General features: G+C 48.4%; 1 protein-coding gene across 1 annotated transcript in view; it reads left to right on the top strand.

Annotated features, from left to right (window-relative positions):
- Positions 1–19,251, top strand: part of LOC120850598 — a 78,359-nt gene that overhangs the window by 8,246 nt on the left and 50,862 nt on the right. The window contains exon 2 of the mRNA XM_042288827.1: positions 4,142–4,300. Coding sequence (XP_042144761.1) covers positions 4,191–4,300 — 110 coding nt within the window. The 5' untranslated portion in view covers positions 4,142–4,190. The remainder of the gene's footprint in view (positions 1–4,141; positions 4,301–19,251) is intronic.

Raw genomic sequence — 19,251 nt, forward strand, 5'->3', positions numbered from 1 at the left:
GCATGGGTTAGCGCGATTGGCTCGGAAATCATCCTCAGTGCTATCCTATGGTCGACCTTGTTTGGTATTGATTCAGGGTTGACCTCTAATTTTGAAAAGATGTGCCCATGAAGGAGAAAAAAGCCGGGTCTCTGAATAAATACGGTAGTCAAGGTATACAGTTCCCCTGCAGCTGTCACTCGAAAGGGCAGCGAACTTCGACGCAACTCTGGTTCGAACGCCGCTGAAGCGCAGGGCCTCTTTTAAATCACAGATGTATGTTTTCATAATATTTGTTTGGTGTTCGTTTTTGCAGTTTATACGATTAGAAACTTGAGTTCGATGTTTGTAAAACTTGCGGGAACGTATTTTTATCCGTGGGCGTTTCAGCGGATATGCTGATTTTTTCCCCCAACATCTTACAGGTATCTAGAGGCTACATTAACCCCCAAGTGTAAAATTGGAAAGGAGAGAGAGAGGCCTTATCTTAAATGAACTGCTCCTCTATGCCTCATTTTCGAACTTTTTTTTTTTTTTTTTAATATTGTAAGTGGAGTTTTTTCTCACCTCAGCATTATTTCTAAACAAGAACACTGTGTGATTCTTTCGCATCTATTCTTGTAGCACAATATAAGTAATAATCTTGAGTATCAAATAGGGGTATAGGGACCCTCAATCATTTTCAGATACGAACTCATTTAGCGATGCAATCACATTTTCAAGTGACCGTGCTAACAGACGCCGACATCTGCTCCAAAAACCGTCCGTGGCTGCTTTAAACCGATATTTTGCCTGCTAGGAAACCTGCTACAGAAGGTCCTATGCCGCTTCCATCACTGCCCACAGATTACAGACCATGGTGTGATGCTCCGCCGCCAACTCGCTTACTCTACTACGCTTGCTGTTTCAGCCCAATGAGACGTACCGAAAGGGTGGGGGATCGGTGGCTGAGTGGGCTAGAGCACATCGGGAGCACGTGGAGCGAAAGCTCGCGCTGTAGAACCCAGGGGTCCTGGGCTCAATTCTCACCCCTGCCCGTTTCGATCTGGATGAGCATCGTACCGGCGTGCGGTCGTAGTATCACTACTGCGTGGTTCACGTTAAAGACCCTAGGCTAGCCGTTATATTGCACTGGCTGAATTGCTCATCTACAGCGAGTGACTCGTCGCTACTTTGAGATGACTGACCTAGGGTGCCTCAATGTCCTTCTCTTTAGGGTGATGTCACCCTTTGTAGTACCCGATGCCGACAGAACGCGCTCACGGGTAAGGTACAAAGAAATCGACGAAAACAAAATGTCGCCATAGCACAGTCAGCGCCACAAACGCGTGCAGGGACACGCTTTTTCACGGGCTTCTGAAAAAAAAAAAAAGTGGGACAAAATGGCCGGATGTCTCCACCCTAAGCAAGGCGCACATGAAGGCACCGTGGGCTGACCAACTACACGCTGTCTAAATACCCACACTACCCCAATTATTAGACGTGCCGTAAATTGAGTTAATGTTAATTCCCCCTTCGACAGCCGGCCGGGCCCGGCTAAACACCAACTTTCCACGGCCCCGCTGAGGCCCGCTTTATTTTCGCCCGGTATGAATAGCTCACCACAAATTGCGCGGCGGCTCGCTTTCACCACTGCTACACATATGTTGATTATGGTAACCGATATTCAGTGCAGTTAGCGTCTTTTCCAGCTCGTTAAAAAAAAAAAAAATCATAACTTTTATTGTATGCTTTTTTTTGCGACCAAACGTGCGTATTGAAAAGGACGGAAAATAATAATAATAATAATAATAAAAGGCAAGCAACAGCTGACAAAACTTTATGCCAAAGTTGAAAAGGAAGGGAAGCGGCGCGACGGGTTTGGTGGACAAAAGACGTTTATCACTAAGGTGCGGGCTGTTAACCCCCCCCCCCCTCCCCCCCCCCCCCTAGACTAATGCAGGTTATTACAAAAATAAGCTAATCTGAGTTGTCAGTGAAACGATTTGTCGATGAAACAATTTGTCGATGAACTGATTGCCACCGGCAGGAAAAGCACCCCCAGAGAACTGCTTTGACGGCAGCGGAACCTCTTCACCCAGTTGTGGATACACGCACTCGTAAACGTACAAACGGTTTACGCCTGTGCGCGTACGTGTGCTTGTAACTCTGTAAAGAGCAATCGGTGCGCACGCACCGGACCGTACAAGCACACATAAGCGTGTGTGTATGTGTGTATCTAAACAAAAATAAGTAACGGCTCGCTTGACCCGTTAAGGCCCACTTTGTAGACTAGCATGCAAGACCCGTGCCCAGCCAGGGCCCCTTCATGAATCTAGCCGTGAACCCTGAGCCCGGACCCCGCGGGCCGGCTCGTGGCCCGCGTGCTGGCCTATGCCCGTGCATATACGCGTATACCTCTAGCAGAAAACGCACTGCGCTGATAGCACTGACAAGAAACTGGAAGTCAGCCACGGCGGAAAGGTCGCGTCACACCAAGATGGCAGCGCCTATGCAAATTTGCTGTAAAGCGTATATATATATATATATATATTTATTCTTATAACGTTTCTTGTCAGCTTCGCAGTGGTGTATAGGGCATGACTCCGCGTTGAACGACCGCGTTTGTTCCCCGCTTGAGAGCGTTCACTCTTCTCCACTCTCGATTTGGCTCTTTCCAGTGTTCCGCCTTAGTCGAAATAGCGACGTCGACTTCAAGCCATTCCACATACGACACAACGTTCCTCGCACTGAGCGCCGCATACCGTGGTTCCCACTTTCCCGGTTCCCATTGGCGCACCCGACTCCGAGAGGAAGTGTTTTGCTGACGTCCTGCGCTGGTCCACGTTTCCTCGTATTGTTTTGTTGTTTTGTTTTCGTGTCTGCAGCTCGTCTCAGCTTACGTCACGGGAATGTTCCGAGCTTTTTCTTTTATTTCCTCCCTTCTATGCTATACGGTCTTCTCATGAAACGTGTGGTGTCGTCCGCTTTGTCTCGGATAAATGCTGTAGTCCGTACGCGCGCGTGAACGATACCTTCGGGCTTTGATCTCGTATAGAAATGTCGCGAAATGGCCCGCCATTTTTTTTCTCGGCCAAAGTTTGCCTTCAGAAGTGGGTGTTTTGAGAACGGCTTTCTTGTCGATTGGCATTTTTTATGGGCACATTTCAGGGCCCGTAATAAGTGGCGCACGATCTTTCCACGAGCCAAGCAGCCGCCGGTGGGCGCGAGCATACGCAACGAAATCGACGTCATAATCCGTCTTGCAATTGCACGCTTCAAAGACGACTGTAAAATGTGTGGGCTCCGGGGAAAAGGAGAATAAAGACAGGTTTTTCATCCGCACAGTGGGGTCCGGTGTAAAAGGCGGGCGAATAATTGGGCCTAACAACCAGGCAGCTTTCACTCGCGGAAATGAAAAGCCCGTCTTTATCTTCAGGACTAAATGACGTCCATTTCGTTGCGTGTGCTCGCGCACACCGGCGGCTGCTGGCTCGTGGAGAGATCGTGCGCCGCTTAGTTTGTTAATTTACTTTTGAATTTTTGAAAATAAGCACGTGGATCCAATTAGAAACTTGTTAAGCGTCATCGAAAACCATTACATCAGTATATTTCCGAAAGATTCGGAGCGCTCGAAAGTAGCCCCGCACTTGTGACTTGACGGTTCGGGTGTATACATGCGGCACACATCGGCAGGATGGGCTGGAAGACGCCATTTTTCTTCCGGCCTAACGCCCTTCGTCACGCGTGTTTGTATTTGCTCTTTTCCATCTTCCAACTCCCGAATAAGGAAGACACCTTCTCCCTAAGGTCCCCTCCCTTGTTACGGCATTCGTTCATCAAATAAAACAACAACAAACAGGTATCTTTCTTTTTTAAAGCGTACAATGCTTTTTACACAACTTCCCCCCCCCCCCCCCCCCCCCCCCGAAAAAAAAAAAAAATTTGTCTGTTTTGCATTTCTCGCTAAATTGACGTTACGTCTCTTATACATCAATTCAGTTTCCCCGCTAAATTTAGCGTGAAAATTGATGTCACGTGACCTGACATCACGAGGCCCATTTAGTTTCTCCCGCGAAGCTGGCTTCTCCGCAAACGAAATGTCCACACCTGGCGCGGGCGAACGCAGACTTGTTAGTAAACAGCGGCGTTCTTTTTTCTTTTTTTATTTCCCCGCGTGCAGTGGCCATGTGAGACAGCCGGAGGTTTGTCCTGTGTTGGACGCTACCGCCATGGGTCGCCGCCTGAACCTGTCCCACCTGAGCCAGGAGGAGTGCGACCGCATCCTGGCCGTCATCCAGCGGGACTTGGAACTCCGGGCAAGGGAAAAGGAGCGGCTCGGGTCAGTTCTCTGACCTTTCTTGCCCCGCCCCGCCGTTCGAACCTCGTAGAAGATGGGCCGCGTTGACCGCTTTGGCTCCTCTTACCGAGAGTTTGACCATAGCGCTTCCTCTATATTCACAAAGCTTGGCAGTTCGGCGGCGAAGCCGTAGAGTGCCCGGTCTGGTAGTACAGAGCATCAAAGAGCCATTTCTCGGCCAACCTGGACGTCAGCGCAGAGCTTTTGCAGCGGCGAGGACTCGAAACACACTTGTTCGGTCGGGAGAAGTGTGTTTCGGCGTCTCGCCGCAGCGGGGCGCCAGCCACGTGGCTCTCCTGTCAACCGTTGTCTGCCTTTTCCTTTTTGGCGGCCGCTTCTCGTGGCCATCTGCCAGGCTTTGCCAGTATATAGGAGGCTATGCTCTTACCGATAGCTCGACTAAAGCGACCAGCGAGTCCTTCTCGGGTCGTCGAACCTCCCAGAATAAGTTTTCGAGCTTCTCTCGTGTTGCTCGAGCTTCCAGCGTGCGGGCGCGCGCGGGCGGTACAACGATTTTTCCCAGTACGTGTCGTGCACGAAATAAAACTAGAGCGGGCGAACTAAAGCATGGGCAGATAGATCGGTACATTTAGTGAATATATTTCGCCGAAAGGCGCTTCATTGAGCCGTGGACTCAACGACATTTGTAAGTGTCATTTCACTTTGCTCCGCTTTTCCTGGATGTCGCGCATTATGTGAGCTTCGAAAGCGAAGAAAGGCTCCCGTCATGCTCCTGCGAACATAGAATGCGTTCACAGGTGTCACGCGATCACGCGGCAAAAATTACCCGCTCAATTTAGTTAGGGTTAGACTACGTTCTTTCTTGTCTCGGGTCTTATTGTGAAAAAAGACGTCACGGACGAAGCGTGCACCCTTTCCCCGCACAAAACGCAGCTGGGAAACTTACCACGTCGAGGGACGTGACGTCGTTGGGTGACGTCATCACGGTGTCTGCGCGGCGCCTGTGAACGCAGGGAGGCATTTTGGGTCGCGCGTCGCGGGCGTCTGGCTGCAGCGCAGCGCGGCGCCTGTCGTGCGAGCAGTCGCGCAGTTTGCTTGTTCGTTCTCGAGCGAGCTTTTATAAATCAAGTCTGGGCCAGGCGGTGTCTTCTGAGACTTCTGTGCACGGTGGACTTCTGCCATAAACTTTCGCCGGTCGCGCCCGGCGGGCGGGCGGGCGGGCGTTCGCGAAAATCAAATAAAATAATAGCTCCCTTCTCAAACGTGCTCTGCATGGTCGTGCAGCGGCCTTGATACCCTCGCCGACTCGGACCAGAAAGGAGATGGCTGCCGATTCGGGTTCGCGAACAAACGGGGAAATGCTACGGGGCGGCAGGTCGTTTTCGAAATCGCGCTTCGCACGCTGCCACAGACGCAGACGCCCGAGTGTCTTCTTCCTCGACCCCGCGCAGGGCCCCGGGGGGGGGGGACGGGACGAGGAATAAATGAAGCGACGGGAACGCAGTCTTCGGGCTCCAATGATCTGCTGGCTGATTTTATGGTTCGTTCGTTTGTTTGTTTGCCTGCGTGTTTGGAGACGGAGCATCTCTCTAGCTGGTTGGTGGTGTATACGTGCTAAGCGTTTCTAGGTTGAGGTCGAAAGGGGTTGTGAACTATCGGAGATCAATATCGTTTGTCATGCTGGCTGGTCGCTCGTTTTAACTTAGTGGAGGAAGGGGCTCTTTAAAGTGGCGACCCAATGTTGTCAGTACATTTTTTTTTTTTTTTTAGGGAGCGGGAGTTGGTGGATTTTTTAACGTAGGTACAGCTATCGTATGTCGACTTCAAAGATGTTAAAAAAGAAAAAAAAAAGACACAGAGGGAAAGTTTTCCTCTTGGCTCAACTTCAAGAAGCAATTGCGCCTTTCTCTGCGCCGTTTTACGCCTTTCTTCTTTCAGTTTCTTTGTAGGCTATAGGCGCAGCGCGGGTGAGTTCTGTATCCGCGAGTGCACGTTTCAGCCGAGTGAGAGTTCCAATTTGGGATGTCAGCGCCGGTTTGAAGAATGGCACCGATGGGCGCTCGCATTCTCCGCGTAGCCCTCGAAAGGCTTCCTGCTGCAGCGACCAGCCCGGTCGGCCGCTGAACTCGGCCCGGCCGTTTCTTTGTCCGAGTATAATCGGCGCCACACTTGCTATCCACCACTCCGATTTCATTGGGGAGGAGTTGGAGCAATTTTTCTAAGCCTTTTCTCGCTTTTGGGGGGGTGCGAAGAAAATCTTTCAGAATCGCTGGAAATTTCCGGCCCTCTTTTCTCCTCGCTGCTCTTGATACGATTCTCTTTTCGCTGAGCTGTGTTTGGGGCACGGTGTAGGACGGTTTTGGATAACGCCTCTCCGCAAATATCCGGTATTTTTTTTTCTTCCCGGGTCTGTTAAAGTAGGTGCAGAATTAATCGTTCATGGTCAAATTGCCGGGAAAAAAAATTAATTATAGCCTCCTCTATAGACCCGTTGCTCTGGGGCAGGGGGCGCGAGCTCATCCGCAATACGCGACCATGTTATGATGGCTGAACCATCCAGGTGGCTCTGTAACGTTAGATTTTGCAGGTGCCACGTTCGAATGCAAGCATCTGAAGATGCGCGATAACAAAGCCCCTAAAAAAATAAAAATTAAAAAAAAAAAAGAATTATGCAGCTCGCGGCCGCAGCGTCCCATTAAACATTCCTTTCATCTTTGCTTTCTTTTATAGCTTCCGCGAGCACGTATGTTTCACTTTACGTGATAGCGAAGCTACTCACAAAAGCACGTCCTCCTGAAAGATACTTGCACTGCACGAGCGCGCGCGTGCTTGACAGGGACGCTGAAAGCTCGCAGCTCGCTCTTGTAGCCTCTGCTACGCTGGCACTTCGAATGAAACGGAGTAGAAAAAAACTCTAGTGGGGAAGCGTATTCACGCATGTTCAGAACGCGAGCCAAATATTCTATTTTGCTCGCCTGGAGCGCTGCTCAAAACTTGAGAGCTACGGGCCTATACCCGCAAAGCCTGGCAGCTCGATTACGGAGCCATATAGAGTGCCCGGTCGCAGATTTGGAGCGCGAGGATATGGTAGCTCAGAGCATTTCTCGGGGAGCCTGTAGTCAGCGCACAGCTTTTGCAGCGGCGAGGACCCGAAACATGCTTTTCAACCCCGGCGAGAAAAGAAGCGGTACAGCCCGAGGAACGCGAGAAGCACGAGCGGACATTCCATCGCTCGGCACAAGTTTCTTACACCTTGTCTCGCCGCAGCGGGGCGCCCGTTACATGCCTCTCCTCTCATCCGTTGTCTGCCGCTCTACCTTTTCACTTTCGGCGACCGCGTCTCGTGGCGATATGCCAGGCTTTGTCAGTATAGAGGAGGCTATGATTTAACATAACTACGGGACATATACAGGGGAGGTTCGATGGTGTGTCCTCGCGCTGCAGCTATCAATCGATCTTCTCCGTTCTCTCGTGACACACTGTGCTACCTCAAACACTCCAATAATCCAAAACAAGGTCTGTTCGAGCAACGAATGACGCTGCCTGTCCACGAGTGTCCGGGAAGGTCGTAGTTGTCTGCTTTATAGTGTGTCGAGGCGATTCAGAAAACTGCGCTCAACGGCGTCACAAGTTGTCCGCCAATGCCGTGACCTTTGAGCCTTCGTCACCCGAGGGCACGTCGCTGAGGCACTAAACTAGACGTTGAGGACGACGAACCAGCACAGAGCCTGCGTCGGTCGTCGGTGACAACGAGTACGCGCTGTGGGGTGGATAACTACGGCTGAACCCTCTTAATTGGGCGGCAGATTGCGCCATCTAGCCAAAGCTTAGGAACTAAACCCTGCGCGCTTCGTTTTGTCACGTCAGCTACTTCACTGCTCCTAGGCCAAGCAAGGAGAGGGAGCAGACGGTTTTTACCGCTGAACATCTGAGACGATGCTGACGAAGCACTTTTTTTTAATGCGCTGTTATTTTTCATGCGTTTGGTCTGAGTTACATCGAATATAGTATATATATATATAAGAAGTTAACGCGACGTGGCGACGTAACTTTCCCAGACTGCAGGCGGTTCGCGAGCGGTGCAAAGCCAGACATTAGGTGCGCAATCGGGCAACGCAGGAAGTGGAACAAGACGCGTGCGTATTCACGGCGTCCATCGGCAACCACAATCTCGAGTGTTTTCGTCTATGCGAATGTGAGGATCAATGCCATATTATATAAGTGTTGCGTGCCGTGTTGTCGGGAAAAATATGACTGAGTACCCGAGATTCACTTCCCACCCGACGAGCAAAGGCGTGTCCAATCTATTAACCCCTTATTAGGGGGTTTTAGAATAGCGCACGCTAAAGCTTTGCGTACGCAAAGAATAGCGTCGTCGCCACTGCGCATGCGCCGTACGCTAACCACGTTTTGCGCTTTACGTGCGCTCTTTTAGCGTTCGATATTTCTCGGAAATTGCGTGCGTACGCAAAGGGTCTTTGCGCTCCTTCAAGGAGGATTCGTGATGAGAAGTTGGCTAAAGCCAAGACGAGCACAGCTAAAAAAATGGCGGCCCCCAGGACCATGGCTGCGGCCGCTTTAGCGGCGTCGTGAGTACGACGTCGGCGGCATCCTCGGGACTGCGATTTTCAAAATGGGACGACGTAGCACTCGGTTTAAAAAACCCCAGAAAGGTGGGCAACGATCACCGGCAACTTCATGCTTGCGACGAGGGAACGTTTATCGGCGAAGGTCAGTACACTCTCGCCGAGGCGACGCATTTGGACACGGCCTGTCGACCGCTTGCGTCGCATTCTCACGTTTAAACAAATGTAAAATCTTACTCCAGACCAAAAATCTTGTTTTTTTCTCAATTTACAGCATGTCGTGTGTGACATAAAAACTGTGACCGTATCTTGGTGGCGTTGCAAGCGCGAGATGCTTGGGCTTTTGCGTCGCGGCGGAGAAACGCTATTCTAAATCTCTCTTGCGTGGCGTGCGCTAACGCAAGCGCTAAATTTAGCCCTAGCGTGCGCTAAAATTGCGCACGTTATTCCAAAACTCCGTAATAAAAGTAAAAAGTTTTCCTTAGGTTTTATTTTTTTAATAAAAATATTAAAAACTATTTTTTTTCGGCCAAATTTCGATTATTGTAAAGGAATGACATGGTGCATCATCTTTTGCTGAAGTTCAGGAAGGGAATAAAATGTTCCTTTTTACACGTTTGACTTTGTAAGGTAGGCCACGAGGACGGGTATTCTATAAGTAGATTTTGTGGAGAAAAAAAAAATCTATAATGCCAGACTTGGTTTGCAGTGATTCCCGAGGTTTCGCTGTCCCACTGAGCATTTCCTCATTTCCAAGTCATTGTCGTCACTTCGCTAAAGCAGTGCTTTTCGGGTCTCAAGGCTTTGCACCGCTTCCAATCCATGATCCAGAACGGGAACAAGAAAGCATATTTCCCGACGAAGCATTTAAATTACTTCTCCAGCTAGCGAACACAAATATACCTAAGCGTGTTTGGTATTGTATTCGATAGATGGCAGTAGCTATAACCCCCTTCAAAAATTGTCACGCGTTCCACAATGCGTTTTCTCCCTCTGTCCGAAGGAAGTGTCGCGCGTCTTTAGACGCGTTCCCCAGTGAAGCTCAAGTTACGAGCTCTGGCAGGTTTTTGCTTTATCCTTGTCCTCTTGCACTTCCGAATTGTCCTTGTGCCCGGAATGGTGTAGTAAACAACTCCGCTGTTATCTGTAGTCTCAGGAAAACACAGTAGATATTTTTAGAACGAGTTGCCACTTCCAAGGTGTTTTGAAATATTGCGTTGACTTTAGCATGAGAGCCACCTGCGCGGAACATTTTGATTTTTGTATTCTAGCTTTTTCATTCGACGTCGCAGACTATGATTTGACAACTCTTTCGTTGCCAAACTCGTGCTCGTGTTTCGGTTTCGGTTTCGTGCGGTTGAGATTTTTTTGCTTTTTTTAAAAAGTACACGCGACTCTGTAGCAAAATATTGTTTCGGTAGTCTCTTGACAACCGTATTATATCGCCTGGCAAAAAAAACAACAACAACATTTTTGAGGGTGTGTGTTTTTTTACACTCATTATCACCTTGTCAACGTAACATTTGCTCAAGTATAATTGCAAGGGGAAAAGTGATGCCTTAGTGCAGGATGCAAGGTCTGCCCCAGCCAAAAAAACGACTCTCTGTGGTCGCAAAAAAAAAAAAAAGTTATGAAATTACGACATTTTTGTTGACCGACGCACTACAATCCGAGATGGAGGCAAAAGAGAAGTTGTCTCATGTATACATTTTTTCATGTTCGTTTATTACATGATGGCCTTCTGGCACGCAGTCGATCAGTCACATCTCGTGTCGCATTTGCTTGTTTCACTCTTAAAACTAACCTTTTTTAAATTAAAACACATAGGCAGATTTTTGTACTTTGGGTAAATACCATTTAGATTGAATCCCTGACTTTTATAACTAGACTGTGCAAAAATCGGTATGTACTGTGTCCGGTTAACCCCGAGACGGTTTTATCAAAAGCGGCGAAAACCGAAAAACCCCGAATTGGAGCTTTCCTTGACTAAAAAGAAGTCAAGGCTACCTGGGATGAAAATTTGTGTTTACAGTTTAATTTCATGTTAATGATAGAACCCCCTCTGAACTGTCCGTGTGGCTGTTTCATTCCGCGGAACCACATCCCAGTGATGTGATTGCTGCGTCATTTGCGCCAAACTGCGTCAAAGGGCTTACCCCGCTACCTTACCTCCTGCAACGTTCAACCCAAATCTGAGGAATTTGCGCCAACATTGCGGCAAAACTCGATTTCACTTTATTAATGCTGAAATTATAATGGCTCAGGCCTCGCTACACGTCCGGATCGTTATGGTATACCGCTTGTGCGAATTTTCGGAGCTTTCGATTTTAGCCGCAAATAACGTACTATCCTATTTGATCTCTCTGTCAGGGTTTGGCCCTGACAGTACTTGGAATTTTTCGCAATATCTCTCATGTTTCTTTCTAGTCTGCTCAGGCGTGTAAGTTTGCCTTGTAAGTGCGCTTCTCCCCCGTACTCTTGTGTACTGCAGTGAAGCGGCAACCGCGAAGTTAGCATCGCGATTTCGCTCGTCTTGCTTCGCCGCAGCGCATCCGAGTGCTAAAGGGAAAGCGCTCCTCCAGAGCGGGACTTTCAATACGCGGGGGTCGGTTAATACATATATAGAGGCAAAAGTAAGGTTCGCAGACACAGCAGCCGTGGAATAATAATAATAATATATATAAAAGTCACCCAAGAAAAAAGGGTAAAGTGCCAAAAAAAAAGTATTACTTTACAAGAAGAAGAAGCAAGGCTAGACACGAACCTATACGCGGAGAATACACTTAAAATGACGAAATAAGGGTCAAAGCTAAACACGAGAACCTGGAAAAAAAAGATTGTTAAAGGGAAGATAGAATAAAGAATTAAAAATTAAAAAAAAATGAAAGGTGCCTGACGCAGGCCCCTTTCTTATTTTTATTTTTAATCCTTTATTTCATCTTTATAGGCCCCTTCCTTATTTTTTCTTATTATTTTTAATTTTTTATTCTATTTTCCATTTAACAATTTTTTTTTTAAGTTCTTATGTTTAACTTTGACTTTTATTCCGTCAATAAATATGAAGAGTATTCTCGGCGTATCTAGCGCTGTTGTGTCTAGCATGGGTTGTTCTTCTAAACTAATACAAATTTTTTTCCGCACTTACTCTTTTTTTGTGTGTGTGACTTTTTTTAAATTTGCCATTGAATTTGATTTCTTTTTTTAATTTTTAACATTTCACGGTTGCTGTGTCTGCGCACCTTTTTTTTTGCCTATATATCAGCGGTAGCATTTGTAAACCTCCACCACTTTAAAATATTTATATGCAACGAACATCGGTGACTTACCGCAACAGCTCTTAGTTGCAGTAAAGATTTCTGAATGTAACTGTGGCTCTAATTTATGATAGACTACTGTATTCGAGCGATATCTTTTTCAAATTTGGGATTTAGCGAGAGTACTCGCAAGATAATTTATATGTTTGAACTCTGTTCTTTAGTTGTCGCCTTTTTTATCCGTTCAAGATACAGTCAATAGAATGAACACTTAGGTGAAGCAGTGGAAGCAAGCTTGGGCTGAATCGTTTTAAAGGGGTACCGACACCGCAAAGGTACATCGTATTTGTTTTTCTTGTCAAAAACGGTACAAGTTGTAGTAGTAGACACTTTGAAAAAAATACCAGAACAAAAACAAAAAATTCGTACGCGCGCGCGCGTTTTTTTTTTCTTGCTTCTCATTTTCTTGCTTCTTATTTTTGACGTAACCGAGTATGAAATTTAGAAGATTTCTAAACGACATTTCTATATTATTTAATAGCGACCTTCGTAAAACGCGTTCTTTAACGCAGTTTCGAACGCACTACGGCTTTTCTTCTTGGGATAACCGAAAATCGGAGTCCGGTGTGATGTCGCCTCCTGGCTTTTTATCCTCCCTCGGCAAACATGGCGGAGCCCGACGCATGTAGCACTGAGGGTGATCGTTGATTGGGGGGATCGGACGAAGTTCTCTTTTTTGGGTGCCCGACGACCTGTCACACTTCGAAAAGGAAATCATGAAACGGTCAAAACAACTTGGGTTTGGTGTCGGTGTACCGTAGTTCCGGTTTTGACTCCGCAGAACCGGTACGACGTGGTCCCTTACGTCGCTCACAAAAGTCCACTGCGCGTTCTCTTTGACCTCACACCGTTTCAAAGAGTTTGAGATCACTGAAAGAGCCCCGAAAGAACTTCAAACTCGAAAGTGAAGCGTCGTCTGCTCACAGCGATAGGCGGCACGCACGGAGCGTCTGATCGCGGGACGCGGGCGACCACGACACGGAGGCGTGAGGGAAACTCGAGTTGCAGGACGACTCAATCTTTGACGTCATTGCACTGGCGTGGATCGCGCGGGAACTCCAAATTCGGCTTTTTGAGGCTTTTTTTTGTCTTTGTTTTTATTTCACAGACACTGAGTTTCCGAGTTTCGAATTTTGAGGATAATGCCCAGGCATCATTTTTAATCGTCTCGGATAATTAATAATAATAAAAAATATTTTGACCAGTTAGTGCTCCTTTAAGAAGGCATACGTATCGTTCGCATGCCGATCTTTGTTATCGTGAAGTTCAGCATACAAAATGTCATGACAAATTGCTGTATGAGGGGAAAAGGGGAGAGGAGGTCCCAGCAAACTGAAAGATTTCGGGGGGGGGGGGGGGGCATGGGCCTCCCCTCTGGCTACGTGCCTGTGCGGGGGGTATATTTGGTACACCAACGCGCGGCTTCTGCGAGTGCTCTGCTGCGTATATCATCAGCGGGACTTTCGTATCGAGCACCGCGCTTTCGAGCGCATCAATAGGTATCTACGTGCTCGATGACTTCGTGGGGCAAACAACACAACGTTAATTCGTTCTGCGTTGGGTTCGGCGGATCGCGTCTTGTTTTTGGAGGAAAACCTTTCTGCGAAGAGCCCCGCTTGGGTCAACGGCACGAGGGACGACGATAAAACGACGATGGTGTCCCGCGCCTCTTGTCATAGGAGGAAAGACGCGTCGAATCGTTGTGGGCGGTATAGAGAACGCCCGGGCTCCAAGGAGAATCGCCAGCAGGAAATTTACTACCTGGTGGTTGTTGTTGTCCAGCACACCGGGTTTTGCCGCACACCGGGCTCATTTTTGTCCTCCCCCAGGTCATTTTGGAGGTCTGCGGCAGTCTTGGGCACTCTCTGTACGAGACATTTCTATAGCCGCGGCGGTACGGCGAAGGCATTATTAGTAAAATAATTACGTCTGCACCGCCATTCTCTGTGTCGTCAAGAACTGGTACAGACAAAGGCATTGACTGGCCTGCAGGTGCAGTTTAGCACGTTCAAAATGTCCACGAATAGGGGAAAAAAAAAAAATCGTGGACCGAGTAATTATATGGCGGCGAAACGCGAGTCGACGAAGTGACGCCTGCCTATACCAGTCGGCATTCGACGTGTCAACACGCACGAATCTACGACGAATTATTTGCCAAAACTACGAGCATGGGATTCCAGGCGTTTACGTTCTTGGGACTCTGAAACTATGGCGAGTTGCTATCTTAAGGAAGTTTTAGTGTAATGTGTTTGCAAATTCTGATTTCGTCACCCGGTTACTGCGTGAACATGCGATTTATATCGGGCAAACTATATTCCCTCGAATATTGCGCGACACTGAACTTTCTTCGCATCGGGCGTTCGCAGATTACATTTTATAGGCAAATGAGTGTCTGCGACTAAAGTTCGTTACTACTCAAGAGGGTATGGCGAGGGAAAGGAGGAAGCAGGCAGAACGCTGGAGTGGAGAGGGAGAAATTTCCTCCTTTTTCCCGCGTTCCGTCTGCTTCCTCCTCCCCGGCTTCCTTTCCCGCGCTCTACCTTCTTGAGCTGTAACTTACCTCTTTTTTATAGTGCTCTGCAGCGCAGCTTCTTGTCAGAAAATAACTTTTCTCTATATATTGTTTACATAACAAACTAAATATTTGGTCTACGTTTTTTTTTTTTTTTTTTTTTTTTTATAATTCTGGTAAGCCTGGGATGTCACCACCACTCGCGTCTCAGCACATCTTGACAAAAGGCGAAAGCTACGGTTCTCCGCAAGTGGGGCGTACTCTGACGATACGTTGTCCCGAGCTTCACTTCCACGCTCCGAGTGGATCATCGGGGGCGCCACTTCGTCTGTTTGCCAAGTGGTCGTGGTACGATAAACTATATCGTTCCCGATCGTTCCCCTGTACCATATCCTGATCAGGGAGGCACGTAGCCAAGGGGGGGGGGGGGGGTGCCGCCCCCCCCAAAAAAAAATCTTTCATGGGACCTCCTCTCCCCCTCCCCCTCATACAGCATTTTGTCATGGGTGCCCCCCCCCCCCCCCCCCCCGAAGCAAAATCCTGGCTACGTGTCTGTGATCAGGTATCGTTATCGGAGTGCACGAACGATACTAAAACGCCCTACTGTGGCCTCAATACTCGTCCCATCTAAGACACTGCGCGATAATGGTGTGCCGCGCGAAACTCGAGTGATTGAGGAACGAATGCGAGCAATTGAGGCACACGAGTTTCAACAAGTGAGGCTTTGTCAGCTCGTCGCCATTACTTTTGTCCAAACCTTTCCGCCGAGGCGATTTGCTTTTTTTCTTCGTTTCCTCTTGAGCAGTCGTTACCGTAACGACGTCAAACGCACATACGCTGGTACTAAAAAAAAAAAAAAAGAAAAGTAATCGTCGGAAAGTCGTCGGCGAGGGGAAGCCATGGATGTTGCACCTTCTCCGCGTCGTGTGTCCCTTTTGTTTCCAGAAGCGGGTTTCTGGCGTGACGGCCTCTCGAGACGACGCGACAATGGTCGGGTCGGGCACGAGGGCGCAGAAAACGAGACGAGGAAAGTGGATTTTTCTCCAAAGCTGGCTGGGGCCGTCGTAGGTTAAACATAGTTAGGCCTAACGATCTGCTCGACTAGGTTTTGCGATCCTCCCGGTTAAGCCTAGCGATCCTCCAGGTTAGGCCTAGCGATCCGCCCGTTAGGCTTAGTAAAATTTCCGACCAAAGGCTAACAGTGTTGACTAGATTTTGCAATTGCCCTCATTCGGGCTTAGTGATAATTGCAATGAGGTGAAGTAAAATTTGCTAGCTGGGCCTAACAGTCCTGGTTAGGCTTAATGACCCTTCCGGTTAGGCCTAGCGACTCCAAGTGATTGCGCGCTAGGAGAAACGTAGAGCTTGCAGAAGACGAGCCCTCCAGCCGGTCCCTGGTCTCTTCTTCGGGAGCGGTTCTCGTTGTTCGACCTTCACTCCGCTGCCAGAGTGCGTACCAGGGAAAAAAAAAAAAAAAAAAGAAAGATACACACACGAGAGGAAAAACGTGGAGGAAAAGGGCGGCGATACACGGGGCGAGTTGGAGGAGGCTTGCGAGGATCGCGCGGAGAGGGCGAAAGAGAGAGAAGTCCCGCGAAGGAGGGGGGCCTCCTTTTCGCTTTTTATCGCGCCAGGTAAACAGGCGCTGCTTCGTTCCAAGAGCCGGCCGGCTCTCTCTTCTGTCAACGAACCACACCGGCGGCAGTACGGCGTGCTCCGCGGCCATGGCTCAGCGTTCCCGCCGCCGGCGAAAGTTGGGCCGGTCGAATACCGCTCGCTGACGAGGCGTGCGCGATGGATCCGAGCCCAAAGTCCGAACTGCACCTTCGGCAAGCGTCGTGGGCGTACGACGTTGTGCAAACGCTCATAGGAGCCTTCAAGTTTGCCGGGACCACGACGTTATGTGAAGTTGTGCGGCGCTGTCGCAACGCTTTCGTCGTCTGCGTCGACGCGCTGTCGTCGTCTGCTTTTTCGGCGATGTCGTCTGCTCCGGATTCGCCGGGCGACCCCGAGTTTCGACACGGTGTTTCTTCGCCGGTGTTTCTGTGGATTACGTCGCTGTTTGGAAACGCGTGTGATTGGGCGCGCGCCCGGGCGGGACTCGTCTGGGTCCTGGTCGTTCGCTGGATGTCCAGGTTTCAGCTGGTCTTCGAGTGGACTACGTCGAGCGTGTTGACGCTCAAGCAAAACGGAGATGCCAAGTGCACCCGGTGAGTCGTCTGCTCCCTCCCTCTCAAAGGTGTAGTCCTTAACTTACGGTTCTGCATCTGAGATCAACGAACACCTTATATTGCCCCGAGAACAAAAAGGAATGAGGCTGCGTACTTAGCCGGAAACCGGGTTGCGCGTCCCGGCATACCGCCCGAAATTCGGTGGGTGGAATTTCCGGCGCGGTGATGACGTCATGTTCGTCCCCAGAAATTGGAATACTGTAAAGACCTGGCCTCCGAAGCACCAGCTCGCTTCCATGTTCTATCTTATTTCTCTCTCTCTCTCTCTATATATATATATATATATATGCACACACACATACATACACACATACACGTAATGTACCAGAAAAAAAATTCCAAGGCGGTGCTGCTTTATTTTTGCGGTAAAAAAAAGAAAAAAAAAAATCACAATTTTTGGTGACATGGGCGTGTCAATTTCTGGACATACGCTCTTTAATTCCTCGTCGACATACGCTCTTTAATTCCTCGACGACCCGAGACACACGTCTCGGGTCATCCGTTTATCGACGTCGGTATTTATTGTTTTTCGTTGTCGTCGGTGTAGGGAAGAATTCAAAAGGTGGAACGAAAGAAATGGTTTCCCATAAGGTTTGAGGGAAAAGGGCAGCGAGAGGTAAACTGAAAGGGTAATTGGGTTATGCCTTTCGGTTGCACTTTCTCTTTTTGCTGCCTTTTTCCTCTTCAGCCTTTGACCGATCAAAACCGTATGAACTGCAAAAACAAAAACAAAACAAACCTGCGTCGCAGTTATTTTTGGAAACGACAAATGCTTCTAATACGCGGTACAAAAAAAAAAAAAAAAAAGAAAAAAAAAATTCTGTCCCCCGATTGGATTCTGGTTTGCTGGGAGCGTTCGCGGCGTTTGCCCTTTGGCCATAATTGCCCGCGAAGGACGTTCGAAGCCGGCGCGGCGGAGGAAGCGAGGATGTGCTGCGAGGCCCCTTTCCATAATAAACAGTACCCGGGGCTGGCGTTGGGCTGGCGTGCCTCGCCGCATGCCGCCCGCCCCAGCCTCTTCGAGGGGGGATCACGGGCGCGTTGTTCGAAAGCGATATGCGTCGACACGCGTTTCCACGCCGGGAAGAGACGTTATTTACATGGTCACATCTGCGCGAACGCCACGGCGGAGCGGGGAAGAAGAAATGAATGCGGCGGGGGACCAACGTCGACGAACTGCAGGGGAGAGATCGGCGGCTGTGCCATTAGGCAAACGTCATTACATCCGCACGCCTGCCCCGTGTGTGTCGTCTGTGTGCCTGCACCGGATTGCAACCTTGGACCTCTCGCTCTCGCCTTTTTTCTACCTCGCAGCGAAGGTCTGTGGCGGAAAGGGAGGGGGGAGGGGGGAGAGCGGGAAATGTGCACATGAGGAAAAATCATGACGACTGCCACTATGAGCACCTGTACCAAGTCTGTGTTGCCCCAGCATGACGCTTCCTCCTTGTTTAGTTTTGTAACCCGTGGCGGAGAGAATCGTTTTAGGCTCAATTCGAATGTGTGTGATGTAGGTTTACATTTTTTTTTTATCTCCTTTTACGTAACTACATCAATCGCTTTCAAACCGAAAAAAAAAAAAAGTTGAGAGATGACACGGAAAGCGCAAATAATAGCGCGTACGTAACGCATGGCCCTCACTGTCTGGGTGTTGTGAGCCCATTCTATATATATATATATATATATATATATAATATAAATATATAATTTTTTATGTAATGGCATAGTCTGGGGAATTTTTGTTTTGAACTAAACTTACCCAATATTCGCACCTTGTACATGTCCTCTACCTACTTTGATGGGAGCTGTATGTGCCTAGTTTAATTTAATTGCGTCAAACCTTATGATTTTATATGCCATGTATGCAAGTTTATAACGTGCATCAAAATTAAGTAATATTTAGGAGCTCTGTTGTGGGCTAAAAAGCAATCCCTGCCCCTCCCCCCCCCCCCCCCCCCCCCCCAAAAAAAAAAAATCGCTTTAGAAAAAAAAACACTATGAAACTGAATAGTCTTTCAAACTTGAGTTTCATTTGCAGAAACTTGCACAGCTGTGACATTTATTCTTTGAATTAATTTCTTCACATAATTTATTAAAGAAAACAAATATATATTTCTCAAAACATACAACTTGAAACGAGGGATCTTGCGTGATTTTGATTGTGAAAATTTGCCCACCTGCAAACATTCGCTCTCGAAAAGGCCTCACAACATTCGTTGTGAGGCCTTTGTGAGTTAGGTTTCCAAGTCTGCGCAGATGTTTGAGGGAGGGATAGTGACCCTTGACATTTTTTTGTAATGTTTGCGCAACACAAATGAAACATGTGTGCATC

The sequence above is a fragment of the Ixodes scapularis genome, unplaced genomic scaffold, assembly GCF_016920785.2.
Source record: "Ixodes scapularis isolate PalLabHiFi unplaced genomic scaffold, ASM1692078v2 PGA_scaffold11__112_contigs__length_91849675, whole genome shotgun sequence".
In the NCBI taxonomy this organism is placed as follows: domain Eukaryota; kingdom Metazoa; phylum Arthropoda; class Arachnida; order Ixodida; family Ixodidae; genus Ixodes; species Ixodes scapularis.